Source organism: Patella vulgata, chromosome 2 (genome assembly GCF_932274485.2).
Source record: "Patella vulgata chromosome 2, xgPatVulg1.2, whole genome shotgun sequence".
Taxonomy (NCBI): Eukaryota; Metazoa; Mollusca; class Gastropoda; family Patellidae; genus Patella; species Patella vulgata.
Window position 1 is genome coordinate 30119580 of NC_065880.2, and position 25526 is coordinate 30145105.

The 25526-nt window shown below is 35.1% G+C and overlaps 1 protein-coding gene and 2 long non-coding RNA genes across 3 annotated transcripts; all 3 read left to right on the top strand.

The window, feature by feature from the left end:
• The first annotated feature begins 49 nt into the window (after positions 1-49).
• LOC126811455 (uncharacterized) lies at positions 50-3360 on the top strand. The gene is made up of 3 exons (XR_007675603.2): positions 50-616; positions 1360-1432; positions 1670-3360. It is a non-coding gene; the product is annotated as an uncharacterized LOC126811455 (long non-coding RNA).
• Positions 3361-4234: 874 nt separating this feature from the next.
• LOC126811453 (uncharacterized) lies at positions 4235-9971 on the top strand. Its single transcript, XR_007675601.2, has 5 exons — positions 4235-4395; positions 6951-7045; positions 8757-8900; positions 9280-9460; positions 9831-9971. It is a non-coding gene; the product is annotated as an uncharacterized LOC126811453 (long non-coding RNA).
• A 6516-nt stretch (positions 9972-16487) lies between these two features.
• Positions 16488-25224, top strand: LOC126811448 (growth factor receptor-bound protein 2). The gene is made up of 5 exons (XM_050537086.2): positions 16488-16614; positions 20474-20571; positions 20896-21021; positions 21736-21904; positions 22905-25224. Exons 1-5 carry the CDS (start codon positions 16537-16539, stop codon positions 23082-23084), a joined length of 651 nt encoding a protein of 216 aa, XP_050393043.1. The 5' UTR covers positions 16488-16536; the 3' UTR covers positions 23085-25224.
• Positions 25225-25526: the final 302 nt, after the last annotated feature.

Consider the following 25526-nt stretch of genomic DNA (forward strand, 5'->3'; position numbering starts at 1 on the left):
GACTGTAAGCCCATCTGTTTATTTTATTTGTTTAGAAAGTGTTGCAAATTATACATACCTGGACTAAGACTAGTAATTATTTCCCCTTATTTCATGATGGACGAATGTAGTGCGAGTTATAAATAGACAATTTTTCCCTTAATTTTTTTCTCCCCTCTTCCTGCATTTTTGGGTTGACTTTTTGGTCTAGAATTGGAGAAAAGGGATCAAATTTGCAATTTCATAGCAGTTTTGGGTAATACTGATGATATTACAGCGGAGGGATAGGGGGTGTAAAGTGTCTTTCTGCAGAGCAATCATTGTGTCGGAAGTGAGATTTTCACCCCTGTCAACTTCAAATCCGTGTAGCAAAAAATCTAAATGGTCAACCCCCTACAAAATTATGATGAGGAGATTGCCAAATGTTGTCCCCATTGTGCCTATAAAGATTGGAACCAACGGAATGTTGAGCAAAAAGCTACAGCCTGTGATGTTACAGTCATTTAACATTGAAGTCAATGGGCAAGTAATTGCTAGTCTGAGTCCTGATGATATAAAGAAGCATGGCCGACTCGGGATGTTGATATTTTTTCAACGGCTTATTTCCTGAAGTTTTGAATGGAAAGTGTCAGAAATGGTAAGAATACTGCTTTTTTATTGCCCAGCAGTAAGTTTTTTGACTATTTGGTATCAAAATAGCCATGATTGGGGGTATCCGTTGGTTGAGTGTGAATTTTGGGTTGTAAATGTGTAACATTTTGTTCACAATGATATCAAAACATGGTTAGGTCTAAATATTAAGGCCAACTCAACTGCAGATTTGGTCTAAAGTCACTAGATGTAAACAAGACTGACCCTAACCCAAGACCCAGTCCTTACCCTAACCCTAACCCACAATCTTGTCAAAAAGCATGTACCCTAGGCCTAAGCCAAGACCTAGTCCTGACCCTAGCCCAAACCCACAATTGTGTCAAAAAATCATGTGCCCTAACCCTATTTACATGTTGCGACCTTGAACCAAGTCTGCCGTTGGCCTTAACATTTAGACCTAACATGTTTTTGACATCATACAATGAAATGTTAACATGTACACTCCAAAATTCACACCTGTGTGACTTTTGACCAAACATGCAGTTGGCCTTAATATTTAGACCAAACCTCAAAACATGGCATCTATCTTTGAGATTGGCTTAGACTTATGTGACACTCAAGGTTTACTTTTTTACTGCCTGTTAACTGGTTTCTTTTTGGAGGGCCAGTGACAGGCTGTTCGCTAGAAATAAAGAGGTTTATTTCTATTTCCAGTTGAAACCATATTTTTTTCTTATTTTCTCACTGTTTTTTTATTGCATATTTATCCCCAGCCTCCTATCATTTCAGGTGCCAGGGTAATGTTTCATAGAGTGGAATGATTGACCTCAACACAAGTATTAAAAAAAAAGAAGCAAAACAGGTGAGATAAATGTGCATTTCATACACTTTAAGAAGTACATCCAACCTGATCCCCACACTTCTGCTCACTAATAGTAATGGGCTGGAAATTTGGTACTGCACAGGCCTGTCTTCTCCCCTTGACATTTAACTGAATGACAGAATTCCACATTTTGACCATTTTCTGGATGTCAATGACCGTTTCCCTGGATAGTATTCGCCCCAGAATTCTCATTCTCATCCAAATTTAACATTTCAGGTCTACATCTCAAAACCTGATGTCTTCCTGGACTGGCTTTAGGAGAACGATGATGCATATCAATTTCATCCCTGATCTCTATGACACCTGTGGTGGAAGTGGAGGGCAAATCGTAATCAGTTTGGGTTCCAGCCCCGAGGACCTCTGTAAACTTTGCTTTTTGGTGATGACTTAATTTCCGAGCTTGAAAAGGACGCCCGTGTGTTTATCATGGCCTCTCATATTGGAAGATAACATTAATGGCTTGTGTGTTGATCGACGGTTGTGCATATCTCTTGGTCAGGAAAGTTGTAGGCACCATCGCCATTGTAAATCATTTGACAGGCCCGAGTGAACAGGGCGACCTATGATTGGTCAGCAATGTATCGGATTCCATAATGGGGGGTGGGGATGAAAAAACTGTTGTAGTGTTACATAATCAGATTATTTCAACTTACTTATCCTGTGGAAATACAGCTAGATAGGAGATATTTTGAAATTCATAGGCACTGCATGTTTCAACATTTTAGATTTGACCACAATTTGGCACTTGAAACTATGTTAACAGAGAAAAACTGTGTGGTTTTCGATGAAAGTGTTAAAAGTCTAATATTGCATCATGATTACTGTTTTAAAGTATTTTCGTGTTTGATTTATATTGAATTCATCTCATCTTTTTGAAGAATGCATTTATGTTCAAAAATAAAAATGTTCTGTGGAATTCAAAATTCATGTGCTTTTAAATTATCAGATTCCAAACTGGGGGGTGGGGATGAAAAAGCTGTTGTAGTGTTACATAATCAGATTATTTCAACTTACTTATCCTATGGAAATACAGCTATATAGGAGATATTTTAAAATTGATAGGCACTGCATGTTTCAACATTTTAGATTTGACCACAATTTGGCACTTGAAACTACGTTAACAGAGAAAAACTGTGTGGTTTTCGATGAAAGTGTTAAAAAGTCTAATATTGCATCATGATTACTGTTTTAAAGTATTTTCGTGTTTGATTTATATTGAATTTATCTCATCTTTTTACAGAATGCATTTATGTTCAAAAATAAAAATGTTCTGTTTAATTCAAAATTCATGTGCTTTTAAATTTCTGTCTGAAATTCCGCAGTTTTCTGATGTATTATAGTGTTTGCAGAATGCCGCACAGCTCATCTGAAAATGCATAGATTTTCATATTCTTTGGCCAGGGAATTGCATATATGTTTGTTTATTAGATAACAACAGATTTGTTTAAACTGCAGAAACATGTGAGGTATATAGGACTAAGACTAGTAATTATTTCCCCTTATTTCATGATGGACGAATGTAGTGCGAGTTATTAATAGACAATTTTTCCCTTAATTTTTTTCTCCCCTCTTCCTGCATTTTTGGGTTGACTTTTTGGTCTAGAATTGGAGAAAAGGGATCAAATTTGCAATTTCATAGCAGTTTTGGGTAATACTGATGATATTACAGCGGAGGGATAGGGGGTGTAAAGTGTCTTTCTGCAGAGCAATCATTGTGTCGGAAGTGAGATTTTCACCCCTGTCAACTTCAAATCCGTGTAGCAAAAAATCTAAATGGTCAACCCCCTACAAAATTATGATGAGGAGATTGCCAAATGTTGTCCCCATTGTGCCTATAAAGATTGGAACCAACGGAATGTTGAGCAAAAAGCTACAGCCTGTGATGTTACAGTCATTTAACATTGAAGTCAATGGGCAAGTAATTGCTAGTCTGAGTCCACCTGGGTTACAAAATTATATGCATGCCTCCTAGAACAATGAGATGGTTGTCTCCCCTTGTTGAACAAGCCCTATTCTTGCCCCATTGTGTTCACTTTTTTCTTTTTTTAAAAGTAGCCCACACAATAAGATAAATGACTGCAAGATCACAAAATTTGTGATGTACTGAACCACTGAATGCACCAAATAAATAAATATATGTGAACAATACATACATCAAATTATATAAGATGATATATGCCTTAAGTAATGTCTTACAAGAAGTTAGTCCTCAAATTTTACTGTTGCCTTTTGGTTTAACAACAATTAATGGTCCTGCATCTTTTCACAACATATAGATCTGTACCCCACAACCAGTTTTCAAAAGCTTCCTTTTTGTATCAGCCCAAATTAAATATTTTTTGTAAAAAAGGATGTAGAAAAGAGCAATGAGAGTTAGATATTTTAAAAAATATGTTTGTGCATACAGATCGATAGCAAGGGCTACATTCTTTTTAGTCCATATTGGCCATATACTCATAGAAAATATATTAGTAGGATGTTAATGCCCCAAAATTAAGCAGCACTGTATGAATAAATAAAAATTGCAGAATAAATTTGATATGCACTTCTAAGTACATGTATTAAGCTTTGTATGGAGTACACAACATAAGCTAAAACTATAGCCTGTTACTGAAATGTTTACGTTGTGTAAACAGTGCAACTATATAACTATTATACCATATTATTACATTGGAATTTAATTAAAACCAAGAAGTAAGTTAAAGTACCCGGTTATCTGTTAAACATTGAACAGTACTATTCAACCCACACAACGGGAACTCCGGATAAGATTCATTGCTATTTATAGCTTTTAATAACTAGTAAACCAATCGGCGTGTACGCACTTATCGGAGATCCACAAGTTCTTGACACATACGATCATCATGGAAGCAACAATGAAATATTTGTTTGAACCGACAAACAGTGATGAATTAAGCTGTAAAAAGGGCGATCTAGTAAAGGTTTGTAAGATTATAATGTGTTTATTTGATGTGGAAATTTTATTGGACATATGAATATTCAAGGAGATACAAACAAAATATTTAAGTTCCTCCTCAGTCTAATAAACTTCCTTGTTTAAACTTCGTACAGTTAATTTTGTTATATATTATGTTATATACGTAGATTATAGGGACCTGGATAAGAAACTTAATCTCTCGACCCTGTGTTTCTCAAAACAAACCCATCAGTCCATACGAATAGCCCCGCGGATCGATCTTCTAACATCCGAACCTACGGAGTAAGAAAATGTTGACACATTTCCGTTTATGATTCAACAGAGTATATTTTCTATACGCTGTGTAATACATACACCCATTTAAAACGATAGCTGTAGGATCTGGGAGATGGTGGGCGGGTGGGGGCACATACCGAATTACCCACCCTCTTTGCTAAAGATTAAATGGGCCTGTAGATTGTCTCTTTTTCTACAATCTATAATGAAGTAGGCTACTATCTCTATTGTCCTCATACCCAATACAATAACTGATCTAATACCAGTTTAACAAAGATTTATTATAAAATTTCCGAACAGGGCCATAACTAGCTCAGAGCAACGGGGGCAGGAAGTGTTTTCAGGGGTGCTGTAAAATTGACGGACACTGCATGTATCTAGGTTTTTTGTTTTTTATGGTCGACAATTTTTTCACAGGGTGGTGGTGTAACGTTTCGTGAAAAGAAAAATACGCTGTTTTAAGCACAAGTCTGAGCTTACATTTGTTATAATCACAATTATTTTTACTACGAGGTTTTGTGAAATAAGTATGTTTATTTAGTAAAATCACAGGGGATGCATCATTCCTTTATATATTGTATAGGTATCTTGTAATAATTATAGTTCATTCACAACCACCTGTGTATACATACACGATTGCGGAAACAAACAAGTAATACTGACAATCTAAAAACGCTAAAAACATTTACCCATGCGCTAGAAAACCATAAAATGATCAATTCTAAGGCATAATATGCTTATTTATTTGTAATTACTCTTTTGTTACAAAATTATATATCCATCGTTGTTCGTGATCATGTTCATTTTTAACGTTTCACTATAGTGGGAGAAATGCAGAAAAGAATTACTCACTACTTTGTAAAAGATAAAAAAAACAAGGCGTTCACATCCCAAAAGTCCATTAAGGTTTACCGAAACTTAAAACTTTTCTCACGTTCAGGGGGAGGCAACCTCCCGGACCTCGTCTTTTCCCTACTTAGCTGCAATATTTGAGACCGTGATCATTCTTGATACACTGTTCGAGGCTTTGCGCAAGTAAAATAAGGTTCAATTGCAAAACTTTCAACACATATCATCACAGTTTGCATGGAAATAAGTAATTATGTTACAAATAGTGAAGAGTGGAACACTGACATCTTATGTTATATTACCGAACAGATTTCCTGTATTTTCGCGTGACATGAAATCACGTGATTGCTTGATCGCCCAGTATAAGCAGTAATTGTATTCCATAAAATTGTGACCTGTATATTCCAGTTCAATTACTCAGTCTTGTCGCCTGTCCCCCGGTTTCCCCCCACTGCTAAAGATCCCTACTCGCAAGCGAGTTATTAAAATATAATTGAACTATTTCGTGCCGAAATGAAATAGTTTGTGTATAAATGATACAACTTAATCTTACCATGATAGGATTATATAAACACTTTAGTAGACTTGTAGCTGAGATAATCGTTTATTTGTATATGCAAATCTAAAGTGTCACTACATACACTGTATATATCATTAATACATTGTGATAAAACTATATCATTCTTCAAAGTCAGTGATATAAAGATCTTTAGAAGATCTATTTGATGGATTACTGAACAAAACTAAACCAAATTAGTTGAACGCACGAGGTCTTGATCAAGAACTCTATGAATTGAAAACAAGACCTCACAAGCACCCCATGAACAGTAACCGTAATCTGCTGAATGTTTATGTTGACGCAGACCAGTAAGTCTAAGAAACAACCTGTACTTGGTCAAATGTGTCAGACGCAAAGCCCCGCGTCACGCATTGTTAATTTATGGATGGAAAACGTGACGCAAGTTCAAATGTCGTCACATTTATAAATCATATTTTATTTTTAAAATCACATCTGGTATTTCATTTTTATGCGCTCATTGAGGAAACTTGAAATGCATGCTTATAACCTAAAGATCTTGGTTCCTTTCGATATTCGCGCATGTAGGATCGTAACTTCCTGGATTATATGGCCCCTGATTGTACGAAAAATAGCTTCATTTTTTTTGTGCTTGTTCCCTATCCATCTCTTGCAAAATGTGGGCGTATCTTGCCTGGCAAACGCTGGTTTTCGAAATAATCAGATTGTATTGTAACAAAAACTGATATTAAATATCCGATGAACGCAAATAAAAAATATGTCCTGTATCCTTACCATACATGGCAGTCCGGACCAAAATATACCTGATAGCACATGCATGGCGTATGTCCGTCTTGATGGTCCGGTAGATGCGGAAAAGTAGGACGTTAATCCCCATTTCATTTCATTCATTTCAGATATTAGATACCGATGATCCTGACTGGTATAAAGCAGAAAAGGGCGGACATGAAGGCTTAGTTCCGGCATCATATTTAACTATGGCCCCACATCCGTACGTATTAATCACGCACACATTTTCAATTTTGCATTTTACTCCCTCAGCAGCAAAAAACGCATCAGTTTCTTTTGATTTTACGTCACTGCCTTCTTGAATCTTTAATCGTTTGAAATTGTTTAGTTTTCTGAAGTACTATCTGAATTATCTGATCGGTCGTTAAGATGTATATACTACACTGTTAAAAATAATAAGGTTGTTTACACCAATTCGTGTGGAAACTAGTTGCCACCCAAATAGGGGTAACTCCTAGCCTTTAGTGATGTAAACCGATAACACCCAACTAGTGTAAAACATTACACCAATTCAGGTGGAAACTATATAATATAGTGGCCACTTCCAGTAGTGTAACCTGCCTGATGTTACACTTAAATAGTTTACACCCGTGGGTGTAGATGAAGCATTATCCCTCAAGGATGTTTTGTAAATTACACTTCCATTTAATTATTACATCAACGCGGGTGTAATTTGTTTTGTTGGATATTTATTTCAAGCCAACGACTTTTAAGATCAGAAAACTTGAAATTGGCTATAGGTCTCTGTGATAATTAGAATAGTGCGTTTCGCCCAACCAAGTTTACATATTGACCGTCGGCTACTTCGCTTCTTTTTACAAAGACATTAAAGGACAATATTGGTGCCAGTCATTATCACATATGTGATGAAGCTGGTTAAACACATTCCAAATATAATTTTAACAGAGATCATTGCTACGATAGCTAAGTAATACAGTTTTCCTGAATCGGAAGTGTCGAACGCCAAAGGAAAACACGAGTCATCTCTCTATATAACTGACTGATGTGACGAGTGATAACGGATATACGGGCGAATATCTGCTCACTAATAATTCCTTCGAAGACCAAAAGTTGTTGTGTGAGATTGGGCAATTAGACATCCTTACAACTTAGCTGAATAATGTGGTTTATTCATTTATGCCCCTCACCTGAATGAAGAATAACTAATTAAGATATTGTACATGGTAATATTTTGGAACATTTACACTTTTAAGTGTATACAAGCTAAAATAATCTATACTTGAGGCGTTATGAAATATTATTGAGATTATTATACATGATAATATTCTGAAAGACTTATATTCGTTACGAGTAAACACTCTAAAATGCAATTAACACCATATTTTACAAAAAACACTCAAATTGGAGTACACAAAATAAATACATTCGTTACTCAAGATACTGTGTAAAATTGACACGTCATTCGGAGGAATGTTTCCCTAAAATAATTACACCTGTTGGTGTAAATGTAATAAAACGCTTGTAGAAGGGTAGCTCATCCCAAACACCTTTTAGCGGCTACAATTACACCTTTCCTGGTGTTCAGTTCAGTATTCATGAATATCGATAAAACTTTTGCAACCCAATAAACGCTGTAAAATTGATTTTGTTCTAGGATTTATCCCCCAATAATAGTTACACCCTTTGGTGTAAATGAAGTATAACACTGGTAGTGGTGTAGCTTATCAAAAACACCTCACAATTACATCTATTCAGGTGTTCAGTAGTCATGAATATCGGTTACACTTGTTAGGTGTAGTTCTTTTAGTTTGTTACCCTTGGAAATATTATTACATTTTTTTAAAAAAACGCTACCCTTAATTAGCACTACTTACAGTTTTTAATTACACCCAAATTTATTGTACCCCCCATCACGTTTTCATATTACACGCGTTATTGATTCTTTATTTAAGGTGGTTCGTGGGGAAGAAAGGCCGAGGTGATGCCGAAAAAATATTAAATGAAAAAGATAGTTCTGGAAGATTGAAACATACTGATGGTACTTTCTTGGTGAGAAAAAGTGAAAATGATCCAACAAGCTTCTCTCTGTCAGTCAAGTAAGTTTATTATAGTATCCAGAGAGAGAGAGGGGGAGGGGCTAACACAAACCATAGAAAAATCGACGTTTCTCCAAAACTGAATGGATGTGCTCGCTTTCTATCGTCTGAAGGGAAATGTACCATTATCGGACTGATTTATAAAGGGATTCCGTTTCACAATATTATAATGGCCAGCAATAGATTCAAATTCCTTCATTTTGACGAATTTGTTAATCAACAACATTATCACCAGCATCGTGTTTAGCTTATATCCTAATTAATGTGTCAATAAAAGCCTAGTTTCCGACAATTTTCATGAGGAGTCTATTTATTTCATGAGTTGAGAAAGGCGATTGTCCAGCATAAGAAATGTTTTTTTGTTTTTTTTCTTTTTCAGAAATGGAAGCTGTGTACAGCATTTTAGAATATTAAACGATTCTTCGGGGTCATATTATCTGTGGTCAAAACATTTTCGTTCCATAAACCAACTAATTGAAAATCACAAGCACGAAACAATAACCAGATCACCCAGCACTGAGTTGTTTCTAAGAGAAATGGGATCCAAAAGCTCTCAAGTTGTAAGTAAAAGTAAAGTAAAAGCAGTCGGTGGCTCAGTGAGTAAGGCTTTGGGTCACTGGCTGAGTAATTTCTCCATTCATCGAGATTTCCACTAGTCAGTGGAATAAAAGGGAAAGTTCATTAGCCAAGAAAGCTGCTAATAATTATACCGAAATTTGTAGTGTACAGGTTGTTATTTTCCTATTATTATCTATATAATTCAATACGTATCACGAGCGCCGGTGATTTAAAAAGACGAGTCCTGATATTTAAAGTGTTTATAAAAATATATTAATGAATGTTTAGAGAGCGAGCTATTATTTAATAATCTCGCTTACGAACATGGACGTAAACCAGACTGAAAGATTAAAAAATAATATTTCTTTTCAGATGGCAAAAGCACTGTATAATTTTCAGTCAACTCAGCCCGAAGAACTGTCATTTAAAGCGCATGACATGTTGGTTATAACAGACCAGTCTGATCCTGATTGGCTTGGAGCAGAAGATTCCAAAGGCAGAACTGGAGTAGTGCCATCAAATTACGTGAAAATCCAACAATAATTTTGCTTCAATTAATAAAACAAAGAACACTTTTGGAAACTGAACTATTGATATCAATTAGAGAAAAGAAGATGTGTTGGTGCTAATAAATTAACAGTGATCTTTGACTTTATTCTGGCCTAATAATATATACTTACAACTTTATTATATATCAGGTTTAATAGTTAAATAGTTCCTGTGACCTAACTATTAGCTAGAATGTTATTTATATCCTATAATTATGATGCGTGTATGTATTTTGTCTGTAAACTTGCATTGAACTATCATCTTTAATATCTATATGTATAATTTTATAACATTTTTATAGTAGATATATTATGCTGTTGTCAAATGAATGAATGAATAAAAATGAATAAATAAATAATAATGCTACGCATTAAAAATCAAAAATATTCCTTTAAAACATTTGACATGACATATTCCTTTTAACATTATAACAAATAATAATGCCAGGTATTAAAATTCGAAATTATTCCTTTAAAACATTTGACTTAATATATTCCATTTAAAATATTTTACTGAAAATATTTCTTTGAACCATGTGTTCTAACATAATATTCCCTTAAAACATTTGTTTTAACATATTCCTTTAAAAATTTTGACTTAGCATATTGAAACGTTTGTGTTTCTTTTTTTAACTTTTGTATTTCTTTTACTACATGTAAAAAATAGTTTATACCCTTATTTTTATTTTATTTATAAATCAATAATATTTGTAATTATTTTGTTTAATTTTCAACTATATGTTACTTTTGAGCTTTAATTATTGTTCATATTCCACTATGTATTCCCAGATCACATCTATCAAGTCCTGGCAATGTAAGCATAATGTCGATCTTGCCATTTGACAGAATTGCTTTGGCAATGGGGTTTCACAATTGGTTCTTCCTTTCCGCGTGCTTATAGTTGCGAATCGAATAACGGTATAAAGATCTAAGCTTCTTCCCTTAACACGAACAGCATCACTAGCTCTGCAGTGATACTGTTTCGAAGAATTTCAAACTTCCAGTTCCTATGTGGGTTTGGCCAGCAGTCCCCAAAATCCCCTCTGTTTATGTGTCTCAATAATCTATTTACTTGCCGCGATTATCAAGGCACTTATGCAATTACTATTAAACAAATCTAACGGTAGACTACTTTCAAATTAGATAAATAGGCATATTCCCGAAGCAATGGACCAAGAAATCCATCTCTGGCCATTGCTGGATTGACGTCTGATTCTTGAGCTTTTGAGGGAGTGTGTCTATTCTTCCTGTTCAATCAAATCTCTCCTAAGTACAGCAACACGACAGCCCTTCCTTTATTCTGGGGTCTTCCTTAAAACTATGGATAGTGATTTAACGTATAAAAAACGGCGAAAGTATTATTCGTCTCCAAGCAGTATTGTTTAAATTGTAACCGTTTTGATAGGCTCGTTTGTCACGCAAATAGTTTTTTCTGCAATATTCTTTTATGCACCGGTTAATTGGACGTAACAAATTTCGTGAGTCATGACGTAACGTATTGTAAACATATCTGGAGCTCTGTTTAAATCCGAATGATATTGTTACGCAGTTAGGTATTGATTGTTAATCGGACTATTGACCAGTCATAATTTGGAAAACAAATTTGCTTTCGTTACAGCAGTGTCTGAGTGGGATTAGATCTAATCAAACTAAACACTGCGAGGCGTATGATAAATAGGGTATATCGTAATATGTTGGGGTTTGATTTACATACTTAAAGGATCTAAATTGTCGTAAAGCATAATAATATAATAATCTATTATGAATGTATATAAACTGTTTTTACCGTTATTTCGGCGAAATACGCCAAGAGTCCAAATTGAATGGCAGTCTTTGGCATCTGGTTATTCCAGTCTACACCGGTAGTATTCTGGCACGCGATTCCTGTGCCAATCTTAAAATGTTCATTTTGTCTTAAATATTGGATACCAGAAGCACATCTTTCACGGTAAGATAATAGCACCAATGATGATTTTAAATTGACCAATAAGTCGTGTTTGCATTATCGAAGACTGTGGATGATATCGAGTTAGCGACTTGCCTCCTTTAACCCACTTTTATACCATTTGGTGTGAAATGTCGTAGGACCTATTTGCTATTTACTGTAATTTTGTAAAATAAATCTCGTCTGTAATTTTAAACTAATTCAAATATCTATCAAGTTATTTTGTTTTATGTTGTTATCAACAGATCTGGGGAGCCGCAGTGGTTATGTGAGTAAGGCGCTGACTCGCTAACCAGGATGTCCGATGTTAGATCCCGGTATTAGCCGAGAAAGTTCTCGGAAGGCAAGGATAGCGTCTAGTCGTTGAGATGGGACAGGAAATCGAGGTCATGTGTACACGTTGGTGTGCATGTAAAAGAACCGTTGACAGTTGGAATTTCGATTTAAGAGTAGGCCGTAGCGCGCGTACACAGCCAGTATTCTTGCTTTCCATGCAAGTGTCATCAGTGCAAGGGAGTCGTGGTGTCTCAGTAAGGGGCTGGCTCACTTACCGGGCGTTCCGGGGTTTGATCCTGGTCCATGACTCACTAATCAGGAGGTCCGGGGTTTGATCCCCTTGTTGACCTAGTCAGGTTCCCAAACTTCCCAGTGTTGTTTTCCCTTGTCAATAGTGCAGGAAGGGGTACTGTGATGGGCAGCGTCTAGTTATTCGCATGGGACATAGAACTGAGGTCCCGTGCACACGTTGGCGTGCACGTAAAAGAACTCTTAAGGGCTCGAATTAGAAATAAAAAAAGCAAACCCTAACATCGCTGTTATAGCATAATGTATGGCGTATGCACATCTTCATTATCCCGGTCGATACCGAACATTTAGGCATTAAACTACATTTGATTTGTTGTTCTCTTCATCACAATTGCCACTCCCTTACCGAACTATTTTATTTTGCCATATAACTGTTATAGTGAGAAAATTACATATTTATAGATGCTTTGTTTCAATTCAAATATTTGTTAGAAATTTAGGCTCAAATCTAATCTAAGGGTTTTCATATATATAAGTAGCCGGTCACTTCTGGCTTGCGGTTGTGGTTTCGATCCCTGGTGTGAGCGTATGTATTTCTATTTTTCCCGTGTTCTCTTATCTAATGACATTCAATTACTTTATTGAATCGTCAGATATCCCCTTACAGTCTCATATAACAACTTTTGGTCTTCGAAGGAATTATTAGTGAGCAGAAATTCGCCCGTGTATCTGTTATCTATCACTCGTCACTTCATTCAGTTATATAGAAGGATAACTCGTGTCTTTCCTTTTATTAGCCACATCCGATTCTTAAAACCTTCACTACGCATAGACTATCGTAGCAATGCTCTCGGTGTTAAAATTATATTTGGAATGTATTTAACCAGTTCTATCATATATGTGATAATGACTGACGCCAATACTTCAATTTTGATTGGCTAAGCACTAAAATCAACCTAATATTATCCAATTAAATAACTAAAATTTGGATTTCATCTTAGTTAAAATTTCTTGAAACAGAGGCCCCAGGACAATATGCTGATAGGAAGGTCCGTTTCCAAGTAAGCACTTGTACTGAGCGCCATGGAAAACGCAACACTTTTTTTTCCCAAATATTTTATTACTAGGTGGTTTTGTATGTATAATATTATGCAATACTATGAACTATTGTTTCACACAATGCTCCCAAATGCAAAAAATATCGGCCCGTGTGTACAAAAAGAAATTGCACGAGATGCACATGAAAAACCCAATATTCACGTGCAGCATTGTGTGTGAGCCCTTTAAAAGCATGTTTTCAACTTAATGTGCAGTACATGAACTGTGAAACGTCAATCTGTCGTAATTTGTTGTTCGACGTGTGAAGGAATCGAGCTAGAGATGCCGAGACTTACTGAAAATCAACGGAATGAAGCCATGGGAATGTCCAGGGCTGGCATGTCTACACGTGCTATTGCCAGACACTTCAATTGTCATCAGTCCACTATTGTAAGGTTGGTGGAACGTGTTCGAGTTACTGGATCAACACGTGACCGTCAACGTCCTGGTCCACAACGCGTTACAACCCAGGCTCAAGACCGCTACATCCGGGTCACTCATCTGCGTGACAGATTCCGTCGGAAGACAAGGACCAGTAAGTGCCAACACCGTAAGACGTCGTCTAAGGGAAGTAGGACTCCGTGCACGACGACCTTATGTTGGAGCTATCCTCAGGGATCATCACCGTCAGCGGCGTTTGATATGGGCTCAAGGACACCAGACATGGAGAAGAGTAGACTGGCAAAGTGTGCTCTTCAGTGATGAGAGTCGCTTTCATCTTTATCACGCTGATGGCCGTCAACGTGTGTGGAGACGTCTTGGGGAACGGCTTGCAGACTGCTGCGTCTTCGAAACGAATCGATGGGGTGGGGGAATGTAATGGTGTGGGGAGGCTTCACATTTCATCACCGGACCGCCCTACACATTTGATGATGGCCCGTGGAGGACACACGCACTACTGACATCTGTGTCGTACTTTTGGTTTTGACCCCTCTGACTTTGTAGGCGCTACGTACCCTTGATTACAGACTAAACATCCATAAGTGTACAAATGTGTTGTTATTGATGTGTTCCCATTTGAATATTGTTCACAATAAGAAGCAAAATAAATAAGATATGTTTACAGGATCATTTTGTTATACGAAAAACTAAGTGATGCGTTTTCCATGGCGCTCAGTATATATGCAAGGCACAGTTTGTGTCGAGTGGACGTTAGACCCCATTTCTCTCACTCTCTCTGTTGAGAACGGAGTGTAGGTTAATTACCTCCAGGGCAATATGGTGATAGGAAGGTCCGTCTCCATGCATGCAAGGCACAAGATCTTAAAATCTATTACTTAAATTAATTTGCAGCCAATGAAGTTCTGTGAGTGCTGGTGTAATAATGCGAGTTCCTGGGTAAAGCGACTGATGATTCGAGCTGCAGTATTTCGAACTGTTTGGAGTTTTGATACCATGCAGTTTGTGGGATATTCCAGATAACAAGCTATAATTGCCATGTCAAAAAAAAAAAAAAAAGTCTAAGCTTGACAAAACGAGTGATAGAACCAGCGTATATGAGCTGCGTCCTTCGATATGAAATGACGAATGTTTCTGATAGAGCGGAGGTGGAAAAAACAGGTCCTAGATGTTGTGGTGCTTACTGGGTGGCAGTGCCGGACTGATGGGCCAAAGGCCCACCTGTCAGGTTATTGACCAAGGCCCACGCAAGTAAGCGCCGAAGGCGCGCGAGCGTCCAAGGGGGGGCAAGAAGGCAAATTTTTGATTTCCTGATACAGAATGACCTAAGAGCACTATCATTAGATGAATCTGAGAATTCTTTTCAGTGTCGAAAACAATTTAAAAACCTTTTATTCTCCGCAATGTAAATAAAGCAAATTATAATATAATACGTCTACCATGACACTATTTTGCCTGGTCTCCAGGCAGAAATCGAAACTGAAACTGAAAGTGAAATCCAAACCCGGAAGTGATGGTTCTCAGTTCTTTCATTGTAGTACACTTCTTTTTTTTGTGTTGTTTGTCAGTCATTTTTTTCCTATCTTTTCTTTCTCATGTCCTTTCCTTCCTTCTTTCTTTTCTCCCCCCCCCCCTCACCTTTTTTTCTCTTTTCTTTTTCTTCTTTTTTCTTTCTTCTTTATAGGCTTAGGCCCAGTCCAGCACTGCTGGGTGGGATCATGGACAAGTGTCCCAGCTGCCCCCTCGCCCTCATGGGCCCTAAATTTAACGCACATTAAAATCCAAATTTAAATTACCCCTTTTATCATGATAACACACTTAATTTGAACCTTCTATTTTCGTTTTTTTTTTAACATATATAAAAACGCGAATTTCGGGAATTTGGTTCATTTCTATTTCGATAATTCGATAGTGCGTCCTAAGGGTTTATTTTTATAAGTGGGGGGAGGTTCGGAGAAAACCCACGCGAAGTTCGAAGTTTGGCCGGCGACTCTATAGGGGAACGAAACATATAAAATAAAAAAATAAAAAAACCCAAAAAACAAAATTAGCTATAGCTTTGATGAGTATGAATGAGTTTGGGCCGCCTCCACTTAGGTATACAGAATAATAAATATTTAATTAAGGTGGGGCCCTGGTCATATGGGTTTATTTTTATATTAGTGGGGGCGGGGGCGGGGAAAACCCACGAAGTTCGAAGTTTGGCAGGCGACTCCTAGGGGAACGAACCATATAAAATTGAAAAACAATATGACCAAAAAAAGCTAGCTATGATCATGATGAGTATAAATTAAAATATTTAGTTAGGCCGCCTCCACTGGTTTATCTAGTAATTATTAAATTAAGTTATCAGTCTGTCGACATAATTACCCAGTAAAGAATAATAAATATTAAGGTGGGGCCCAACGAGCCCCTGGGACCAATGGTGTTAATATACACCACTATCAATACTTCGATATTGAATTGAAAACGACTAAACGTGACAAACATTTATTTTTAGGAAAGATATTTACTGTCTGACGCGGAGAGATAACATTACCCAGCATGCCCCAGAGTTTTCAAGATGGAGGCCATTAGTAAACACGACTTTAATGCAACTGCTGAAGATGAACTAAGTTTTAAGAAAAATAGTGTACTGAAGGTTAGTTTTGAGTTAGAATATTGTATCATCTATGTCTTGGCCATCATTGTGCATCAAATTAGTTACCCTGTTGTGTAAAACAGCCATATATGAAGCCCTTCCACAGCGTAGGCCTACCCGTCAATCCTTCGAAAAATGACAACAAACTTGAGTCTTTTTTAGTCTATCCACTGTCAGGCTTGGACAACAAACTCAGGTGTGCTTATAGATGTATATTATTTGTTATTTTTTATTACCTTGTAATAGAAACGGCGCATAATGAGAAGTATAATATCTATACAATATTATGAAGTCTACTTCCTGGTTAAAGCTTATCCGTAGCTATTTCTATGACCTTATATTACATGTATTTAATATCTCAACTTAAATACATGTATGTATTTTGGTCTTTAAGGATCCATTACTAGAGGCCCAGTAGATAATGTTATATAAGGTCTCAATTTAGACAAATCAATGACAAAAAGATGGGTTTTATGTAAATGTTGAACACAGATTTCACTTCACAATCACAGACATATTAACCCGGCCTGTACATGCATGAATCTCTGTCTAATAATATATGTTACTAATTAATCTGTGCATACAGAGTTAACTCTGCCTATGGTATTTCGATGATAATCTGTCTAATCCTATTCGGTATTCACCATGGATCATTGCGTTAGTTTTATTCGTTTTAATGAATTTTGCGACCATCAGTACAAGTACGAGCATGGTGATACTGATAGAAAAGTATGATCGCACAATTGATTACCTTACTTAAATTAAAGGAAGCAAGGATTCAAAATGGTTCATCCCTACTCCTAGCTTTTTTTTTAAATGTTTCAAACTTTTTCTGAAACAACCATCGATTTAATCAAAATCTGTTAAGAGTAGGCTATATTTATGTGGAGTTGCTTACAATAATATATTTTAGTGGGAACTGACCAAATTGTTGCTTCGTCACAGCCCAACAGCCCTTTGAAAAAATTGGGATCGCACATACGCATGTATACACGTATCTGTGTGGATTTATGTCCACTTAACCGGAATTCAGAAACACTTAGACCTGAACTGTGAGTTTGATCAAATATTTAAAAATCGGTCAACTGGTTGTTATAAATGTATTTATTTCAACTATACAAAAATAACACTGAAATTTACGGTAATTACAACAAATATTTTTGGATATTCAGTCACATGATCAGTTGATGTAGCAAGGATTGTCTGCGGACTCGAATTTAAATGTTATTCTTAGCACACACACTCATTTTTCAGCGATTTTGAAAATTATTTGAAAATCATTACAATTACTGTACAAAGTCTGACACCCTTCTTTCATTTTTAGAAACATTGAGGATTAATCAGTGCAAAGTTGACAATCTGTGCTCCAGTTTCATATCTGCGTGGACAGAGCGGACTCTGCGCAACACAGCCATGCAGTTGCAACCTATTCAAGGGGTGAAAAATGTGCTCAACAACAATAAAACGTGAATTATATCATAATTGTGGTATCTTCATGTAATTCTAAATGATATAAGATTATTCTGTGTTCTGTGAAGAATAGGTTTAAAAAACCACTGTCCTGGCAAATTTCCCATTTCTTAGAACACTTTGTGACATATGTTTGTCTTCATTATCTCAGTTGGTGCAGAAAAATAGGACGTTAAACATAATTTCATTTCAGTGTTCTCTTATTAATAAAGAGTAGTCTTACTACTGAAAGACACTGTAATACAGTTTAGTTTTTGCCAGGGTAATTCATGTGGTAGTAATATTATATTCACAGATGAAATAGTTAGTTAGATTAAGTTAACATATACATGTATCTACTGACTAAAAATGACTATCTTTCCTTCTATTATTCAATTATACTAAAATGAAGATGATAAAAAAAAATTACAACTGCCATGCCCTACATAAATAACAATAGGAAATGAGTCATAAATAACATAAATGATAAAGGATATTTTTTTCTATTGGACTTAAATCAAATATATTCTGACATCCTACACATAATACAATATAGGGCCCACATAGGTAAATGAAGGATGGAACTAGATTGTCACAATACAAGGGCAACTTAGGTTAAAATAACTGTAATAGATATTGTGTACTACTTACAACAGTTTCCAAATTGAATTCTGAATACATGTATATTATTTATATCTGTTAGTAGAGAGAGAGATGGGTTGAAATGTCCACTCAACACTAATTAGGTTATTTCGTGACTAGCATACCACATTTAAATAATTCACTTGCGCGTAGGGGTCTTTAGCAGTGGAGGAAACCGGTGGACCCATAGAAAACCCACAAGGTTGGACAGGCGACCTTTCTCCTCGTCACATGACTCAATGACTCTTGTGGAGTGGATGGATGACACACCTACATGTAAATGATGGATCCAAAACTAAACAAAATTTTTCAATACTTTTTGTGTATGGATTGATTGACTTTTGAAGCACGGATCTTAATAGATTGATTGTATCTGTTCAATGTTTGTAAAAGCTGACTGATAAACAATGAACCCAACCTAACACTATGGTATCGTAAATCAAAGTACCAGGTACATTTTGTTTTATTTGTAAACAGCTGATTATTACTTGTTTATAAAGAAGTCAATCAACTTGTCACATAATGTTTAACAGTCAAACCTTTGTGAAGAAAATATCAATTTAAGTTGCTCACAACTGTAAAAATAGAATATTATTAAATATGCTTGTCTGTCTTTCTTAAGATAATAAGCTGAGTCACAAAGTTAAAACTCTTGATGTGATCACATGATGAGTTTATTTAATTTTTGTTGAGTTACATATGTTTAAATATTTTCAAATGATAAGCTTCCCGTACCTGTCAACTTAATATGAATGATTAGAAGATTTAACCTTTAAGCTAAAACTACGTCATCACACGTGTACTTTAATAAATTAAAAACACTTTACTAACTTGTATGCCAATATTCCTGCAGTGATGTTTATGAGCATTACCAGTTCATTTACCAATGCTACAGTTGCTGTGGTAAAGTAATGTTTCTGATTGGTTATTTTCCTATAAAAAAAACACAAAAAGATTTCTCTCAGACCATAACCATCCCTAGTGCAAATTTTATGATTTGATAAAAGTTCTTTGAGATGTCAACTGACTGATATTGAAATATTTGAACTACAGCTGTATGTATCCAAAATATGATGTATGATGCATTTTGATACTCCACACCAAACATACATGTAACAACTACTTGTAACTATATAGTCTCAGTCCGAACACATATTACTTTTATATTATAATGTAATACTAATAATGGGGGGAAGAACCATCAAGATAATTCAAGCATGGTTCCCACTTGTTGGGGATCGTATCGGTGAGGATGATGAGGATAGTGTGTCTAGTTTTTGGATGGGATGACAAACAATTTGAACATACAAGATCCTTGATAGTTGGAATTTAAAACATCGCAGTCTGGACAAAACTATCCCCTTTGCATTGCATTCAGTCACACATAATACATATAATTGAAAAACATGGCATGCTTAAGTTCTTCTCAAATAGAAAGTGCAGGAGAACAGCCTTACACACAAAACCAAGATAAAAGTGCTCAATCAGTTGAATGGATCCACATTACTGTACTTGTACATCCCACTACCTGCAGTGATATAATGTAAACAAACTTACAAGAAGGTAGGTAGCTGCAAAACAAGTAAGTACCGGTAACATGTAAAAGGTAGCCTACAATGTAGCAGCAGTTCCTAAATAAAGTCGGCAAAGTATTTACTTTTAGTCTATAAGTCATAAGGCTGGCTTAAATTTGTTTATAACGTGTTACATGTACATACATGTAAGCTAATATTTAGTTAAATTGTTGATGATTATTATTTATTTTTAGATCCTCAGTACCAAAGATGATAAAAATTGGTTTAAGGCGGAAATAAATGGAAAAGAAGGATACATCCCCCATAATTACATTCAGTTTACAAATAGGCCGTAAGTACATTGTACGCTATAGTTCACCGAATTCAAACAGTTTTATGCACATTAGTATGAGATATTGAATCAAACCTTTTTGTCAGATCTTCCATAATGGAAGTCAGAGTTTTGGGGATGGTTTTTTTTCCCAAACTTGTTGGTATTGTTTCAAGTACGGTAGTTTCACTTTTGATTTACACAGAGATTTTGTTGTCCCCAAAACTTTGAAACACTCATCAGTCAAGAGTTCATGAGTTTTTATTTTCTCAAATGGCTGGCATTGTTTTGGCTGGTAGTCAAAAGGAACCCATTCGAGATATGTACACTATTTATTTTTTACAGATGGTTTTACGGAAAGATTTCCAGAGCGAAAGCTGAAGAAATTTTAATGGGACCAGACCAGCATGATGGGGCATTTTTAGTTCGGGACAGTGAAAGTGCTCCTGGAGAATTCTCTATATCTGTTAAGTAAGTAGCTTTTTTTTTAAATTTTGAAACTGTTGAATATATGTAAGATAAAAAACAGACTTCACAAAATTTTCTTTTTTAATTAATTTGGGGATTTTCTTTTCATTCAATATTCTGTGCTTCCATATTTTCAATCAGTCTACAAAAAGAGGTAAGCCTGAAAAGAAAGAATTGTAGAGGGAGATCTTATATACTACTTTAAATAGAGATGACTATAACATTTGGTTTGCTACCAGACTTGTAATTTGAAAAAAGTAGCATATATATATTTGCTTTCAGTTTACATATATTCATTAAACTAAGTGGTTACGTGTAGATAGTATATATAGGGTATAATGAATGATATATTTATTTCTAGATGAGAATCATCACATTTGTTTTCACAAAAATTATTCAGTAGGTCATCATAGCTAATTCTTTTGACGGTGGGTTTTGAAAAAAGTGTCTGTCTTAGTTTGCAAGTGTTGACAGTCCCTATTTGAGATTTAATTTTCTGAAAATATTATTGTCTTCTGACTTCAAAGCTAAATATCTTAGCAATTTTACAAGGTCACATGCATGTACCAATTTAAAGGTCCTTACATGCAGTATTTAAATTGATGGAAAAGGTTTTTTTTTACCCATGTGTCTCCTTTAGCCAAAGGGTGACATATTTACTTTCTGAATTTTATGCATTGGGAAGATTAATCAATGTTTATATTTTCTTTTTGATAGATTTGATAATGGTGTGCAACATTTTAAAGTCTTACGAGATGGCAATGGTCACTATTTTTTGTGGGTGGTAAAATTTAATTCAATTAATGAATTGGTTGATTATCACAGATTATCATCTGTTAGCAGAACTCAAAATATAACGCTTACGGATATGGTACAACAACCTACAGTAAGTACAAGCACATTTCCATTCGTGCCTTGGTTTCTTCCCCCATAAGGGAGTTTGTGTGGCTGAATGGTGTACACTTTAGATCATAATATCTTTCATTCAGTCGAGCAGCGTTGTTTTGATTCCCAGCCTGTACTCTGCAGGGGATAGGATGACTAGTGTCGTTTGTTCAACCTAGTGGATTTTCTCAGGTTTCCTAACACTACTAAAGACGCCTACTTGCAAGTTCATTATTGAAATAAAATTGCACCATGTTACTAGTCGTGAATTAAGCATTTGTTAGGTAGATGTTATTTTCAACCCCATTTCTCTCCCTTTCTTTTTGCATTATTAACTTCATACATATGTAGAGTAACTTTGTAGACTATGGATGATAATGACTTTTATTTTGATTGTACTAATATTTATCTCTCATTAAACCTTTATGTCAAATCTGAAATAGTCAGGTCTTTTAATGGTATATCGTCGGTAAAGTGTCAAAAAGGGTGTATCTAAGAATTTCTATAGATTAAGAAATAAAACATTTGCATTTCAAAATTTCAACAAATCAAGATACAACATTTGGACACATGATACCCAGAATAGTTCTAATTTACATAGAGATACACAGCTTAGAAAGAAATGTGCATATTAATTGGGAGATTTTAAAAATGCAAAAAAGTGTATTTGACTAATTTCCCCGAGATACACCCTTTTGACACTTCACTGACGATATGTAGAATGGGGTTAAATGACTGTTTTCTGCACCAACCAACAAACAAAAATGTGTAGACGTTATGTAATAGTGATGATTTCCCAAAATGAGAAATTCTGTTTTCAACACAGTGAATTCCATTTTTTTTCGTTTTATAAAATGAAACTTTATGTTTAAGCTTTTTAGCAGACGTCATAGTTCATGGGGCAGTGTGTTGCATGGAACTGTAGATCGATTTCCCAGAAGTTGTCATGAGGGAATTTCCTCTTAATGGGTTTAAAATCTATCAATTTATTTTTTTTGCAGTATGTGGAGGCCAAGTTTGATTTTGAGCCACAGAGTCAAGATGAATTAGCTTTTAAAAGACGTGACATAATTCGAGTGATAGAAAAGGTCGATGAAAATTGGTGGAAAGGAGAGCTCAATGCCCAAGTTGGTGTCTTCCCTATAACATATGTTGAAGTGAAACAAGGTTATGAACCCTGAATTTGGTTGTTACTTGTGATTGATAAAAGACTCATTGGACTTGTCATTGAAACAAGGATGAAGGGATGATCTCCCTTTGTTTGTGCGACTGACTGCATCATGTGGATGAAATGATTCTGGTTTTTTTTTTCCAATTTCCCTGCATTTTAAAAGAAATGCTACAAGTAGTTATGCTGTTGATGTGTTACAATTCTAGTTTAATTTGTTTATTACATGTGAGCAGCAAGCAATGATTTGTGTAACAAAATCTGTGATTCTTATCTCGAAAATGGTAAATATATCTTCTTGTCATGACAATACTTGTAAAGAAAAACCCCAATCCTTCCTTTTCTGTATCTTCCAGTCTAAAGAAAAATGGTAAAAAAAATGGTAAACCTCCTCTGTTGTGTGAATGCGTTAAGCTGATAGTATCGTATCAATATGAATAACTTGAATTATGAATGTGTTGTAATGTATATATCAAATGAATTGTTCCATAAATCAAATAGATATTTGTTGAAGCTGTTTGAACTCAAAAAAACTCGTAGGTGACCTCATGTATATTATTTATATTCTCTCTTAAAGGGAGGTAATTCCTGTTGATGCTGCAATAGGTGTAGGTCTCAATGAACGAACGCAGGTCGAATCCAGTTTAGTAAATCATGTCATAATTATAGAAATAGATCATTGGACAGGGTTGATATAACAATACTCAGTATCAAGCAATCATAATAAATGACTGTAACTAGCAATAACAGATCAAAATAGATACAAATTAAATTGTTTTTTTTTTTAATGTGAAGACATTTTGATTAATTCAATAATTGACATGGAACAGTCTTGAATACATTTTATGTAATTTTTCATTTTTAACAGTCATTGTGATTTTCTTCGATAAAGGGTAGGTTTCTATTTTACATGTTGACTGTGAGCCAGTCCCTCCCTTTTTTTTTAGTATTTTATAAAAAAAAAAATGAAACTTAATTTTAGTTTGATTAAATCATGGATGTCCTGACTTAGTTTTAAGTTTAATTAATGAACGTGTATATTTTTTATTTGAAGAGATGTTTTTTGTATTGTAGTGAACTGATTTCTTTTGTATAGTCATTGTTTTCTACCTATCTCTATATATATGTATATTATAATAAGAATACAGATAAACTTATATATATTCGGCAGGTCCTTAGATCAATATTTGTTGTGGTGAAAGCTCTTTTGTAATTAATTACTCTCCCTCTGTATACCTTTTAATAATACAATCTACACATAACCTCATTTGATCATTTTAAACTTGCAGGCACTTTAATTGTACAGTGGCTTATTATATAGTAGGAGAATTACAACGTCACTCGATGAGCTGGAGTAAATAATCGTAGAATTCATCAGCACAGGATTAAATCCCTCATCTTTATAAGTATTGTGTTGATTAATGTCTTCACTGATTTAAGTTTTGTGTTGTTGAATTTTATGTTGTACATGTATGTACTCCGTCAAGATGAACACCCTCTTGGGTGTCTTATTAGGATAAAGTTATCATAATAATATGTTACATGTATGTCGTAAATAATGTTGTGTTATCATTAGGGCTATTTCATTTAAAATATGTAAGGGTACACCATTTTTTTTTTAACCTTGCACCAATGTGATTTATGTACTTACAACCATACCACCAATTCATTTTCTTCCCAAAATTTGTATCCAAAACATGTTTTGAAAACCCTTTATCCAACACTAACAGAATGAAGTTTTTATACACCCACAATTGGTGTTGACTTACATTTCAAGATCTGTTCTACCCATTCCTTGTTAATTGGAACAGCCCTAACATGTATCTTGTTGTATAAATTATATATTATAACATATGATATCAGTATTATTATATACACCATCTACTGCCTGATTGCTACTATATAGCGGCCATCTTATTGTGAAGCCATGTTATGTAATATTTATGACTTAAAGTGCCTGTAGGTGGATCAGATTAAATTATGATGATTTAGGTATATTAAAGCAACCTACCATCATATTTAAATCTGCTTAACTTGTAGTGATGTAGTAATAAACTCCAACTGTATATTATTCACTGTAGTTATTATGTATGGCACTGTTGCTTTACAACATGTATATTTAGCTTTTGCTTACCAATAAATAGTAAAATCAATTCAAATATATCACTGATTATACTTCCATTATTATACGCCCACATTGAAGCCCACATTGAAATTTGGACGTATATTGCCGTGGACCCCGTCCATCGTCCACCAAAAGTTATCATCCAGTTGTTTTAAAATTGATATATGTTGTTTAAATTAGTGAGATGAAGACACCTATTTAATTTCTGTGTATTACGTCTAGAGTTATGGCACTTGTTTCACTTTGTTGAACCTTGTGAACGCTCTAATGCCAAAAGTTATCATCCGATCTTTCTGAAATTTATATGCATTATTTAAATTAGTGAAACGA

What these genes read in the sequence shown, in the direction of transcription:
- LOC126811448 (XM_050537086.2), top strand. Translation starts at nt 16,537, where the DNA reads ATGGAGGCCATTAGTAAACACGACTTTAATGCAACTGCTGAAGATGAA. An exon ending in AGAAAAATAGTGTACTGAAG is followed by an intron (nt 16,615 to 20,473) that starts GTTAGTTTTGAG and finishes ATTTATTTTTAG; the next exon opens with ATCCTCAGTACCAAAGATGA. An exon ending in ATTCAGTTTACAAATAGGCC is followed by an intron (nt 20,572 to 20,895) that starts GTAAGTACATTG and finishes TATTTTTTACAG; the next exon opens with ATGGTTTTACGGAAAGATTT.